The sequence below is a fragment of the Austrofundulus limnaeus genome, unplaced genomic scaffold (assembly GCF_001266775.1).
Source record: "Austrofundulus limnaeus strain Quisiro unplaced genomic scaffold, Austrofundulus_limnaeus-1.0 Scaffold142, whole genome shotgun sequence".
NCBI lineage: Eukaryota > Metazoa > Chordata > Actinopteri > Cyprinodontiformes > Rivulidae > Austrofundulus > Austrofundulus limnaeus.
In genome coordinates this window covers 453233-466945 of record NW_013952544.1, presented here as the reverse complement: position 1 = coordinate 466945, position 13713 = coordinate 453233, and the positions used below count along the sequence as shown (strand labels likewise).

Below are 13713 nucleotides of genomic sequence, written 5' to 3'. Positions count from 1 at the left end.
TAACAGTTTTTAAAAGTTGGTAATATCAGTTGTCCTTTTGTAACAGATCTAGTTGAATGACCACTTCCAGAATTTGATTTGGGCAGAAATGCACAGAGAGTTCCATAATTGGCACCTTGGAAGATCTGAAAATATAAATTAATACCACTATACAAAACATAATTCTTGTTTAAGAAAATCATACACCCAAAAAGTGTGTGACTTCTGCACTGCAGCTGTTCTGGGATGAGTTTGTTCTCTACGTGTCAGAACCCAGCTGCAGGCTGCTCTTTCTACAGTCAGCGTTCTGTGTGTTTCTGTCAGGTTTTCGCTGTAATGATGGGATCAGCTGTAAACCGTGTCAGTAACACGCTGCTCGGGGTTTCCTCGCTCTGTGTCTCGCAGGGAGACAAAGACCTGGCTGTTCGAGGAGAGGACGGACGGCTGTACCACTGGATCCTGCCTTCTTTCTTCCAGCTGCTCAGAGACCTGACGCGGGAAGGCTTCCAGTTCGCCGTCCTGTTCCGCACGTTTGGCACTGACCTGCCTCGCGTGCTGAGAGGCGTGTCGCGGGCGGTGAGCGACGGAGCCCACCCGCTSTTCCCCGATCTGCCCGAGCTGAAGGTGACATATGAGATGTGTGTCACAAATCTGAATTTTGGAACTGAAATTGAAAGTAGTCAAACTGAGTTTTTAATAAACCAAAATACAGTTTCAAAGCAAATTAACTCACATTCAAAACTTTAAATTCAGTTTCAATTTAATAAAATTCATTTTCAAACCAATGCATTCGATTTCAAATGATGCACATTCAGATTCAATCTGAGCAACTCAAATTCAATTCCTGCTGGCACAAGATTTATCCCATAGGTCCAGTATTTGGAGCCTGTTTTGTTTTGCTTCATTACTAGAAGAGTATTTTACTGACTATATTATATACGATTATATTTTAATGAAATTTGAGTGAAAACCTTGGGGCTGCTTTAACATCAGGCTGTTTTTTACCTAAATGTAGGATTTAGATACATGCACTTGCCGTGCTCTTCTCCCACAGGGTGTGGTACTTGTTAGTCTGCTGGAGTGGAACGCATTGATTCTTGAAGAATAACCGTGGTTGTAATGGATGAGTCGGAGGGGGTGGGCTGCGTGATGGAAGGGTGAAAGAGATGTCTGAATGTGGATCTGTCAGACCTGGTTAGTTTTCTCCTGTCAGGTTTCTGCTCACAGGGAGGGGAGGGGCGGGTCCATCACAGGACATGATGCAACTGCACAAATTCTGGTTCTTCTCAGGTGGTTTTTTTTTTTTCTGTGCAGCAGCTCCAGCATCGTTGTGATAAACTCTTCAACACTCTTAAATATTTTTTTCATTGTTCCCCCACGGTACTGAAATTTAAATGTCATCAGGCAATTTATTTTCTGCATGACATCATCTTTATTGTTTTAAACACTGTGAACACAGTATTTATCTGTTTTTGTTTCTGAGAGGATTCACTTTCTGGCTCTAACCTCAACTCTTTGTCTCGCCCTCGGTCCAGCTGAGTGTGAATTTGACTCCAGGCAAGATCCGCTGCAGCAAAAAAAACACCGTCCTGAGCCGGGCTGAGGAGAGAGTGTCCTCTCAGGACGGAGAGAGGGGRCTGTACCAGTACATGAGTTCTGTGCAGGGTCTGGGAGGTTTCCAGGACCACTTTGGTTGGTACGTACCATCCTCTACAGCTCAGATCAGGAAGGGGTTTTTGTGTTCTTTCATCCCAAAACCTGCTGATTGTTCTGGAGTGGGCCACAGGGATGGTAGGGAGGCCCAGACCTCTGCGGGGATTACGGGGGCATTCCCTGGAAATTCTGTTCATAAAAGTTTCAATTCTTCTGCCGAGTGTTCACAACAAACCCTCACTGCACGTTTGGGTCTATTGGCTATGTCCGATCCATCTCACCAGCATTTAAAGATCAGTGATCAGTTCACAGCTCAGCTCCTCTCTTCACCAGTGTTGTAGTACTCAAGACCAGTCTTTGTCTTAAGACTACTTTTTAATGTTCACGTCTCCAACTCAACCACATTCATAGAGATTTACTGGTAGTCAATATTAGCTGTACGTGTTAGCTACCTGTGTACAGAACACTGTATGTATTAGAGCTGAAGTGTCTACTTTATTTTTTTTCTGGTCTTGGTCTTTCTGGACCAAGGAGTTTATATAGAACAGCTGGAGTGCTCAGAAACCACGTGACCATGTGATCGGCTGCTGAAGCTAACAGCTAACGCAAAACTGTCCAGAGTCTGGATTTCCCATTACTGTACGGAGACAGAGCAGAAAAAAAAGGACTGACAATGTAGAAATCATTAAAACTATTAATAATAATATTAATCCAATTATTATTAATATTTTACAGTTTATATAATATATCTAATGTTTTAAATAATGCCAGAAAAGCTGTTTGTGTTATGGATTTATTAACAGAAGATGAACAGGAAAACGTCTCATTTTACAACACAAGTCAGCAGATTTGATCTTATTTAGCTCAATGTGATCTGAGCAGAACATAATGTAACAGTTTAAAATTAAAATAATCTTATAAAGTCCATGTAATCACTGTTATTTATTGAACTGGTTAGCAGATATTAGCTTGTTGAGCATAAATACAGAGTGTAGCACTGATGAATCATGCTACAATTTAACACAAACTATTAAATATTACTTTGTCCTCTGATTAATATTTAGACCTACAGAGTGTAAAATAATATTATAAATGTCTGATTAATATTTAGACCTACAGAGTGTAAAATAATATTATAAATGTCTGATTAATATTTAGACCTACAGAGTGTAAAATAATATTATAAATGTGAGTATTTTTAGGTTTCTGTTAGAGGAACCTGACTTGTTAAGATGTTAGCTAATAGAGACAAGTTTCATCCTATAACCAGAGAACATTTTCTAACTGTTGACTGGGAAATATAAATATTATTTTTTATGACAGTAAGAATAAATAATAAATATACTTTATTACTAGCTGAAGTCATCARTTTTCAACTAGCTAAAGTCTAAGTTACAGGCTGACTTCAGGTCTGGTTTAGATCATTGTTACTTATAAATTATATATTTTTCTGGCATAAATCTGCTGTTTTACATGATTGTTGAATGAAATTAACATAGTTATTAATTTATTGTAAAAACATGACAGATAATCTGTGAAACAGATCCGGTTCAGCTGCTGTTTATCTATTAGTTTCTATGGAGGCTGTGAGCTGTTGTCCTGTTTGGTCTGTTTCTGCTCCTCCATGTTGTCACAGACGCTACCAGTGGATGGTATGGGCGGGACTCAGTCTAGTGATCTTATTCAAGTCTATGGTCCGGATACACTGACTCTGGTCTTGGTCTTGTCTTAGTCTGGATACAGTCTGGGCTTTGTCTTGACAACAACTCTTTACCCGAGTGTCCAAAACAGACGGCGGCAGGTCAGACAACATAATTACAAAGTCCATCAATGATCAGCAGCTCGAGGACGTCCTGGTGCCATGTCCACTTATGGACACTCCTATGTTAGATCAATGTATTGATTATGGACAAACTGACCAATACAGAAGTCCAAGTGCCTCGAGCCAGACCTGGGAGAAGGGCTCATCACTGAGGTCCACCCATGGGGCCTGGTTGGGCTCGCCCTCCTGTGGGAGGAGGGGCCATACAGGTTGGGTGTATAGTGCTATGAGTGGCAGACAGATGTGGGGGCCTTGCTGCTCTGACACTAGCTTTGTTTTTTTGTTCTGTTTGTTTTTTATCTGAATCTTTACACACACTGGTTTCTATTCCCAGGTGGGCTTCCAATACCTTCTCCATCCGAGGGGGGAAGCCGATGTGGATCGACCCCTTTGACCAACACGTGCAGCACATCTTCATAGATGACAACATTCGACAGAACGATGAGGACACCATCGTTAACCCAAAGGTTCGAACACTTTTACTGAAGGAAACATGGATTTTATCTAAACCATTATAATTCTACCCTTTAAATGTCACGGGATTAATAGTTTTATTTTTAGTTAAATATGTTTGTTTTACTGGTGTATTGATCCCCATGTGTATATATGCACTATATTTAAATATTAATGACATATTTAATCATTTATTTTAATTTATTTTGTCGATCCCAGAGCTACGGCTCTCAAAACCCTGGTTGAGAACACTCCCTTAAAGAAATATACTCAGTTCTATTTATTTTAGGGTTTTTACGGTCATCATCTTAAATCGGATCAGTTAGGGGTACATTCAACAGTTTCATTTAAAATCATTTAGTGATTCATGAAATATTATGTTAACAGTCAAACACAGTTAACTCTAATGTTTAATGTAAAAGTTTTAGCGCAGCTTGAGAGAAAACGTCTTATATTTTCACACCGCCTGTGTTTGGGGGTTGTCAGGTTTTCTTGGACCCCGGTGGTTCTGACTCCCGCACAGCCTCCACCTTCGAGCTCTACGACATCACCTTGGTCCAGACCGACCTGCTCCGTGCCATTTCCGACCAGAGCTACTTCACTCAGCGCGTCTACATGTGCATGGAAAACTACGAGAGGAATCTCCAGCAGGGGGCGACGTAGGACACACTCCAGTCACTGCTTCCTGTGTGACTTTTTAACACGAGGACCTACGGGTCAAGGCAGGGTGCTAATCGAAGAGATGTACTGAATTTTTCTCCCTAAGCTAAGACGGAGGAATGTTACACAAATTATTTAAAAATTAAACATTAGGATAATCAAATATAAATAAACTCACTCCTAATAGAAACATTAGGAGTGAGGTAAGGAGGGTTGCAGTTATTGCCTGCTGAAAAACCCTTCAGCTGGAGTTTCTGCTTTTATTTCAGCTCTGATAGTTTTTATCATCAGGTCAGAACTTTTGGATTGTTTAGAAAATGTTGTTTACTTGAGTTTAGAAACCAAAGATAATAACTGAATATTTCTAAAACAACTGAAGCGTCACATAAATGAGGACCGGTGTCAGAAAACTGCAGTTGTGATGGAACTTCTGCAGAGTTTTGGCTTTTAAATAGGATTAAATTTGAATTATCTGATCTTATCAGCAGTGAGGATATTTTCCTGCTGGGTTCACATTAGAAGAAACCATTTTCTAAAGCTCCTGTTTAAATATAGAAGACAAACCTTATAATTCTGTTTGCACTGAATTATTCTCTGTAGGGTTTTTTATATTTAAAGCACTTTTAGTGAATTGTTTAAATTTGCGTGCCACTTTAGCCTTTAAAGATTTTACCATATATTTATTGATAAAGTTTCAGGAAATTTTATTTAAAGTTATTATTCAGGCTTAAAGAGACGACTGAACGAAAGAGTTTGTATTAAAAAGCACTAGAATTAATTTATTTTAGTAGAATTTGAGCCTTGGGTTTCCCTAAAAATACATTTACAGACTCATGAATGATTTGAAGCTGTGTGGTGAGTGATGAAGTGTTTTGATGAAGTTTTCACATGTTTGACATGACGTAAACTTACGAAATAAAAAACATCTCTATCGTGTTTAACATGATGATGCCCTGAAAATGTAATTATCTTTAAAAAAAATAAATAAAGAAGTCAAACTTCAAAGCTGTTGATGAGACTAAATGTGATTTCTTGATCATTTACAGGTCATTGATAATCTCATAGTTGACTAAAAACAGCCGTTATAATACAAAAATATGTAAAATCTGTGTTTTTAAATGTTAATTATGTAAATGGGTTAGATTTTCTATGAAGTGTTTGAGTCTTTTAATAAACAAAGTCAAGTACAAATACATAAAACCCATTTAAAGGTGCAGTCAGCAAGATTAACTTGTACAGAAAAAAAACAGTAATTATTTTACAGAATTCAAACTTTTTCAGATGAATGAAAATGATCTGAAACTTTGTGTTTATGCTGTTTTACTTTAAAGATAATTTTCTTTTGATTTGCAATAAGACAAACTTGTAAAAATAAAAGCAGATCCTTCTGGGACCACACGGGGGCAGCAGAGCAGCTTGAGGAGCCGCTCCTCCTCCAGCAGCAGCCTCCTCCTACCCTTCAGGTGAGTTTTGGACTCACCTGATGCAGGTCGGAGGCTTCAGACCTCCGGGGGATCTGCGCAGCGACCTAATGGTCGAGTTGAAGCCGCGATTAATCGATTGTTTTGTTCGGGGGGGTCGCCGAGGAGCCTGCGGGAGGTGTGCCTGCGTAAATACGCGCAGCGGTGAAGGGAGGAGGAGGCGGAGAGAGGAGAGATTCTTCAGTGAGAACGAGCTTGATGATCAAACCTGTTGGTTCTGCAGGATTGTGTCTCCGAACAGAGAATCAAGGAGCGAGATTACTCCCAATCCTTTGCCTTTTTTCTTCTTGTTATTTATTTTTTTTAAATAAACGCTTCCTTGGAGCTTCGCCCGTGGGTTCGGACGCGCCACTGGTTCCGGACACGAAGGTAAGGAACGGTTTATGTCAAACTTTGCACGGATTCCTCCTCATGTCCTGCACCCCCGCGTTTTCTTTAGCTCCGTGGCGGTAAACGAGCAGAAAGTCTGGATTATTTGGTTCACCTTGGCGCACAAATGTCGCCACAGACGCGCTGCTGCTTGATTCATGCTGGCAGCTCCTCTGCGGGCTGCGGATATAACCTGACTGAAGTTTCTGAAAACAAGCAATAAAAATGATTGAGGAGGATCAAGCTGTAGATCCAAACTGATCCTCTGAGCTCTGGGGTCTCTTCTCAGGGCTTCTGCAGTCTGATTTAAAGGTGCTCATTTAAATAAAAAGTGAATTAAACCTACAAAAGGTTTTGGTGCAATTCATAGAGTTTATTCCCCCAATATATCTTGATATGCAGTTATGAAATGCAGGTATGCAGTCAATGTAAACAAAGCGTTTTAAAGGGGACATGTGCAAAATCCACTTGTGTAGCCATTAAAAACATTTTGTTGTGTAATTGGATTCTAGGAGGCAGACAAGTTGAATTTAGTCTCTCCAGCTGCTGCTTATCTTTAAATACTGTTAGAGTTATATTCAACCCTGTTTTCTGTTATGTTTTCTCAACTGTTACATCAAATTATTTGCATCAAAAGTCACACCACAGATGTATAGTATTCATTGAAAGATAAAATATATTTTAGTGTAAACAGTTTTCTATATTCTGAGCAACTTTCATAAAAAAAGCATAGACCCTGAAGTGTATTTTGAAGGCCCACAAACAGTATCTGATTGGGTCAGTGCCCAAATTTGGCTCTAAAWGTACATAACTTCAACTTATTTGAACAAAGTTTGTATTATTTTCTCGTTTGATTTTTATCTGCATCCTATAAAATGAGTTTTAACACAATTTGGGAATGTTTTAACATTTTGTCACATATCTACAAGTAAGGTCTGGACCACAAATAAGGTCTGGACTAGGGGTGTAAGAAAATATCGATACACCGAAATATCGCAATATTTCGTTTCACGATACTGTATCGATATTCTAAAGCCCTGTATCGATMTTTTTTATTAAGGTTTAAAATGTCAACTTTCCTGCCAGCCGTTCATTTTTATGTTGTAGTTCAGCCTCTGACCACTAGTTGGCAGCAGTGAGCCAGCCATTTGGCTACTCTACCTCTTGAGGTAGAGGCTATGGTTCAGTGGTGGGTGACCAAATTGTAAATTAATATTAAAGCCTAAAGGCTGCAAAAAAAATATTTTCAAACTATTGTCAAATTTAGTCTAATAATTGAAAACATGGATGAAATAAGAAATATGAAACAAATAAAATAAAACACATACAAAGCAGAACACAGCTAAATGTATCAAAAGTATGTCTATGTGATGTTAGAATTTTCTGAGACAACGAATTTTGGTTTTTCTTTTTTTTTCAATAAGAGGTTTTTATTTAATAGAATTTTTGACAAAAACATCACAATATATCGCCTTGCTTATAGTATCGCAATATATTGGGATATATCGTATCGTGACCCCTCTGTCATGATATGTATCGTATCGCCAAATTCTTGCCAATACACAGCCATAGTCTGGACCACAGTTTGGTGGTCTTCGTTCTCTGACTCCCAACATGTCAGGCTGGATGGACAAGTCTTTCCTCGTTGACAGCTTTTAATCCATTTGTAAATAAAAAGTTTCTGCACAGCTATATAACCACAACCCCCCTCTGTCAAACTAGAACGAACCGGTCTGGAAGCTGGAGGGYGTGGGGTGTGGAGCGCCTGGTTTGGATTCAAAGAGACAGCCTCAAAACGAGTTGATCTGAGACTTAGCTCAGAAAAGGGGCGGGGCTTGTGGAGTTACAATAAGAAGGAATTGAGACAAAAAACACTTTATATAAACGTGAAAAAGAAGAATAAAAATGTCCACTTTTATCTGCATGCTTTAATCCAGAAATCTGAGTATAAACGTGATTCTTCACTTCAAACAGCTCTTTGTGGACGGCACCACTCTGACCTAACWCTGTGTTTCTGTAGGTAAACACACACGTGGGGTCTGGTCATACATTTGATATTCAGAGACACGTTAATCATCGTAAGAGAAACAAAACGAGCAGCTTTTACTTGATGAATTGTTTGATTCTGAGTCTTTCTGCTGCTGCGCTGAAGCTTTGGTGTGGAGGTCCGATGAAAGCAGCCTCGGTGGTCCTGCTGAATGGATTCCTCCTGGTTTCTGCTCTTTGCTTCAGTTCAAAGCTTTTTAAACTCGCAGCATAAATCCAGCCAGCTGTTCGATGACGCGAGTCTTTTTCTAGAGACTCTGTAATCTGCCGCCCAACATCTGGATGTGGATGTCAGTCACCGGACTTTATTCTGCTCCTCCCACGAGGTCGGACTTTGAGTCCTTCATCCTCACTCCGCGAGAGCAGCATCCTCTTCCTCCCTGTGCTGAGAGGATGGTTTGTGTGATGTTCATTCGTCTGTATTAGCAAAATATCATGAACGGATTTTAATGAAACTGTCAGGATGTAATCGTCAGAGGTACATCTACAACTCTCTAATTCAAAGTGACGGTCACCTGACAATCAACATGACTGTCATTCAGTTTATTTATTTAGCACCAAGACACAATAATTGTCGTCTCAGAGCTCTGTACAAAAATAATCTAAAGAAACCAGCAGTTTGTGTTGAATCACTTCATCACAGTCTCTCATCCTGAGCAGCACGTTGGTGACAGTGGAGAGGAAAAACTCCTGTTGTACAGGAAGAAACCTCCAGCAGAACCAGAACCAGGCCCAGGACAGAACCGGCTAGGTTTGGGGGGACAGGAAAGAGACACAGAGTGAATCCCAGTTCAGGGGATGTGCGATGATTCAGTAACGATATATATCACAATAAACACGTGTTCAATATCAATAGAAATTAATGGCTAAAGGCTGATAACTTTCTGATAAAACAAGCTAGGACCTTTCAGCTAAACAACACAGGAAAGTTAAGATTCACCTTCAAAATAAAAYCTTCAAGCTATTAATAGATGACAAAAGCCCACAAAAAAAATCTCTTGTGCTTTATTTTGAAATGTGTAAACTGGGATTTTTTTTCTCCCTCTTGTCGGCACATTCGAGCGATAGAGCGCTAGCTTTCTGGACRGGTCCTCCATCGTAGGGTTAATACGAAATAAATTATTGATTTAAGATGCTGCTACACTGAAATGAGGCGTCTAAAACCTGAAGAGGAGGTCAATKCGATGCCCCAACAGCTAATTTAAACTTTGAAGGATGCCTCCTCTGAATTGACACAAAAATGGCGACACCTGAATGACTTTTACCAATGAGGTATTTACACTAGAGAGGCTACCCCCGTCAAGAGGCTGGGGCCAAGATGTGCTAAGTGCGACGCCATCTTGAAACAGTCTACTTAAAGGGATGGGGCCATTCAAATGATGTAAACAATGCTGAGGACTTACCAGATTAACAGGTTTTTCTTTTTAGAGTATTAAATATACCTCATTGACGTTTACCGACACTGAGATTCATTTCCATGTGGAAGTAGCTGAGAGTCATCTCCAACACGTGCTCTGAGCACCCCCTGATCACAAGATCACATGAAGTGTTTTTAAGGTTTGACCAAAGCAGCTGCAGCTCCTTCATTCCTCATCACAAGATGATCTCAGTCTGAAACTCACGACAGGCGGTGGGCGACATGCATTCCTCTGTGCTTTAAGTCTTTTTTTTTTATTTTCTCTGGGTTTTTTTCTTTTAGCCGWCATGATTCTGCCTCACTCTGCCTTCTCCCATCTGACCTCTAATGATGACTCCCAGCTCAGCAGGAGCTCATTTGCATAATGAGGATTACAGCTGACGTGCAGCGTGTGGGTCTGTCTCTGTGGATCCGGCAGGGCCAGGCGCTGCAGGGCCAGGCGCTGCAGGGCCAGGCGCTGCAGGGCCAGGCGCTGCTGGGGCGGGTCTCAGAGTGCCACCTTCAGTCAGGACCCTGCAGGGAGGCTGCGGCCCACTCTGCCTCCTCCTCATCCTCACTGCACACAGACTGAGGGACAAACGGGCTGTCGGGGTGTGAAATTTCTCATGTATGAAATTAGCTATTGATGTCGCAGATAGGCTTGTTAGATAAAAGGCATAAATTCAAATTAATTATGCTGTTTTTGAAAAAAAAAAAAAACGAGCAAAGCATTTCAAATAGATTTGTCCGATCCATTAGAGCAGTGGTCCCCAAACTACGGCCCGTGGGCCGGATCCGGCCCGCCTCCCCATTTGGTCCGGCCCCCAGAACAATACCAGAGAGAATTTAGTTTTTTTTTTTTTCATATATGTGTATTTATATTTGATTATAAAGTTGGACTTTTGCAATAAAATGTTCCTTAGTTATGAACTGTTTTCATTATTAACTATTATTAGTTAGTAACTATTTCATACATACACYCATATAACGTGACATTCTGTTCCACCCTTCTGCGGTCTGTGCCCCTATCTGGCAACCCCCCAGAAAAAAATCCTAAACCCGCCTCTCTCAAAGAGAGAATGGAATAATGGCGAAAAGATTAGGTCAGAGAAAAAATTGATTCAGAATGCAGGACATTTAAGCTGCAGTGGACAAACCATTATTTTTTTTGTTCATCTGTAAAGAGGCGGTAGCGATATTCAAAGAATACAATCTGCGGCGACACTATGAATCCCGTCACAAAGACAAGTATGATAGCTTGCAAGGCCAAATGCGAGCAAACAAACTCTCAAAGCTAAAAAGTGGACTGTTAGCTCAGCAGAATATCGTCCTGATGCATCTCAGTAATCCAGGTAAAAAATCAAAAAGAAAAAAATTGTATAGGTCRTCTGGACGGGTTCTTCTCTAATGAAACGTTTCGTCTCTCCTCCAAGAGACTTCTTCAGTCTGAGAGTTTCAGGCTAAATTCAGGCTTTTAAGCCCTGCCTCCATGTGACTGATAKTCACCTCACATGGCTATCGTTGACACCTAATTAACACCTATTGTTAACAGGGGGTGGAGTGATACTGGCAATAGCTGCGCTGTAGGAGGGGGACAACTGAAAATGGAGGCCTCCACCTCTGTTTAATGATGGACGGTCTTTCTTCACAAAAATGTCTTCTTTTACTCCTCTCTCAAACCAACGTTCCTCTCTATCAAGAATGAGAACATCCTCATCTCTGAAAGAGTGACCGCTGGCCTGTAAATGAGTGAAAACTGCAGAGTTCTGGCCATTAGATGTAGCTCGTCTGTGTTGGGACATTCTTTTGAACAGTGGCTGCTTTYTTTCCCCGATGTATAACTGGTCGCAGTCCTCCTGGCACTTAACAGCATATACAACATTGCTCTGTTTGTGCCGGGGCACCGGATCTTTGGGGTGAACCAGCCTTTGCCGTAATGTGTTTTGGGGTTTGAAAGCTACTGGGACATCATGTTTAGAAAATAAATGTCTCAGTTTCTCCGAAACACCCGCAACATACGGAATAACCACTGGTTTGGGTCTGGGTTTGGGGTCTTCATTTTCACCTGAAGGTTGCATGGAATCCTGTCTGTGTTTCCTGTTTGCTTTCAGGAAAGCCCAGTCAGGATAACCACACTGCTCCAGGGCCTGTCGTGTGTGTGATTTCTCTTTCTGCCTGGCTCCTGGGTTTGTAGMGACACTGTCTGCTCTGTGGTACAGAGTCCTGATCACTCCTAACTTGTGTTCCAGTGGGTGGTGGGAGTCAAAACGCAAATATTGGTCTGTGTGGGTGGGCTTACGATATACGCCAGTTTCCAACCGTCCTCCATCCGGTTAGGATGGAATACATACTGTGAATACAGAATACATACTGTGAACAACCCAGAGAGGGTTATTTGGTTGTGCTTTCTGGAAAACAATAKATTTTTACATTTAGGCACTCCTGCAATAGTCACACTTTTTCTGTTACAAACTGACTCCGGCACCCCACCAGAGTAGGGAAAAGTTATGTGGCCCTTACAGGAAAAAATTTGGGGACCCCTGCATTAGAGGTCTTCGTTCAGCGAGGAAAGGGTAAAAGACTTGGCTGAATTTGACATCTTTTATTCGCTTTGTGCTGAATAAACAGCAACAATCAAACACTTGATTTATTCAAAAACTCAAATCAGTAAAAGGAAAAAAAAAAACACTGACTATGTGTGAAGGAAATAGAAACATGTTTTCATGTTTCCAGGAGTGGATTTTGTACCAGCTGTTTTGTTTTGTTTTGTTTTGTTTCCGAGTGAAATTAATTTCCTTGTCGTTTCATCTTGTCTGAGGATTACAGCTGATTTGTTCCTCCTGATGTTTGGGATTAAAGAGCTGCTGAAGTTTATCTTCCTGAACTTGGTAGAATTTATAAAACCATCCTGAGCAACTTCACTGTAAAAATAAAATGTTGGATTTACTTAACCATATTATATTACCTGGTTCCYTTTAACTGAGTTGAGTAAATTCAAAGTAATATACGAGTATTTTAACCAAAGAACATGAGTATGTTGATTTGAATTTACATTATGTGCATTATGCAGATTTAAACAATCTGTGCTGTTGATACTCAGGATTGAAGGAGGGTTCATCAGTTTCTCATTTGTTTGCTTTTCTTGCCTGTAATTAAATTATTTGTTTACTTTTTGCATCACTATTTGGCTATAATTGCTATGTACAAGACAAAGTCTGCATAACAATTAGGGTTGGGCAAAATGGTATGTGCAGTTAATCATCAGCAACTTTAAACTGTTTTTTGGCACATGATTAATAGGATTAATGGCATCAGGCAGATTTCCCCGGTCAGTCTGCTCAGTGCTCCTCTCTGCTTCAAATACAACAAACATTTTTAAAAAGTTCTGTATATTTATTTATCATAACTCCGGTTTTACTTGTACTATCAACACAATTAAACTGATGTAAAGCCTAAAGTCAGTACTTTTGACACAGTTTGGAACAGATTTTTCAGAGAGCAAATATTTCCCATTAGAGTGATTTAAATTGGTCATGTGACCAAGATATGAGGGCATCCAGGGGATTAATCGTCATATTAATCYTTATCTAAATACCACAATTAATCGTGATTCTTTTTTTTTGTGCCAATATCACCCAACCTCGCTGTCAAGTATATTTTTACCTGCTGCCAAATGTGAATGTGAGTAATAATGTTTTTGCCTGTTCCTGTCTGTTAGCAAAATATCTCATGAACCGTTAGATGGACTTCAGTGAAACATTCAGAAAGTAATGATTAGATGTAACGGATTCATTTCTGGAGCAACTCAATTAAAGATGTTCGCCAAAGCTGACTGATCTTACAAAGCCTAAGAA

General features: G+C 40.2%; 2 protein-coding genes across 3 annotated transcripts in view; both read left to right on the top strand.

Moving 5' to 3' along the window:
* Positions 1-384: 384 nt before the first annotated feature.
* On the top strand, positions 385-5578 carry si:dkey-32e6.3 (uncharacterized; the record flags this gene model as incomplete). Its single annotated transcript, XM_014016275.1, is given in 4 exon segments — positions 385-603; positions 1515-1675; positions 3789-3921; positions 4394-5578. Coding segments are annotated over 4 exon segments (690 nt in total), but the record flags the coding sequence as incomplete, so codon positions are not given.
* Positions 5579-6034: 456 nt separating this feature from the next.
* klhdc8b (kelch domain containing 8B) overlaps positions 6035-13713 on the top strand; it is a 149677-nt gene continuing 141998 nt past the window's right edge. For both annotated transcript variants that reach the window (XM_014016273.1, XM_014016274.1), the window contains exon 1: positions 6035-6417. The gene's annotated coding sequence lies outside the window, so the exon portion shown is untranslated. The remainder of the gene's footprint in view (positions 6418-13713) is intronic.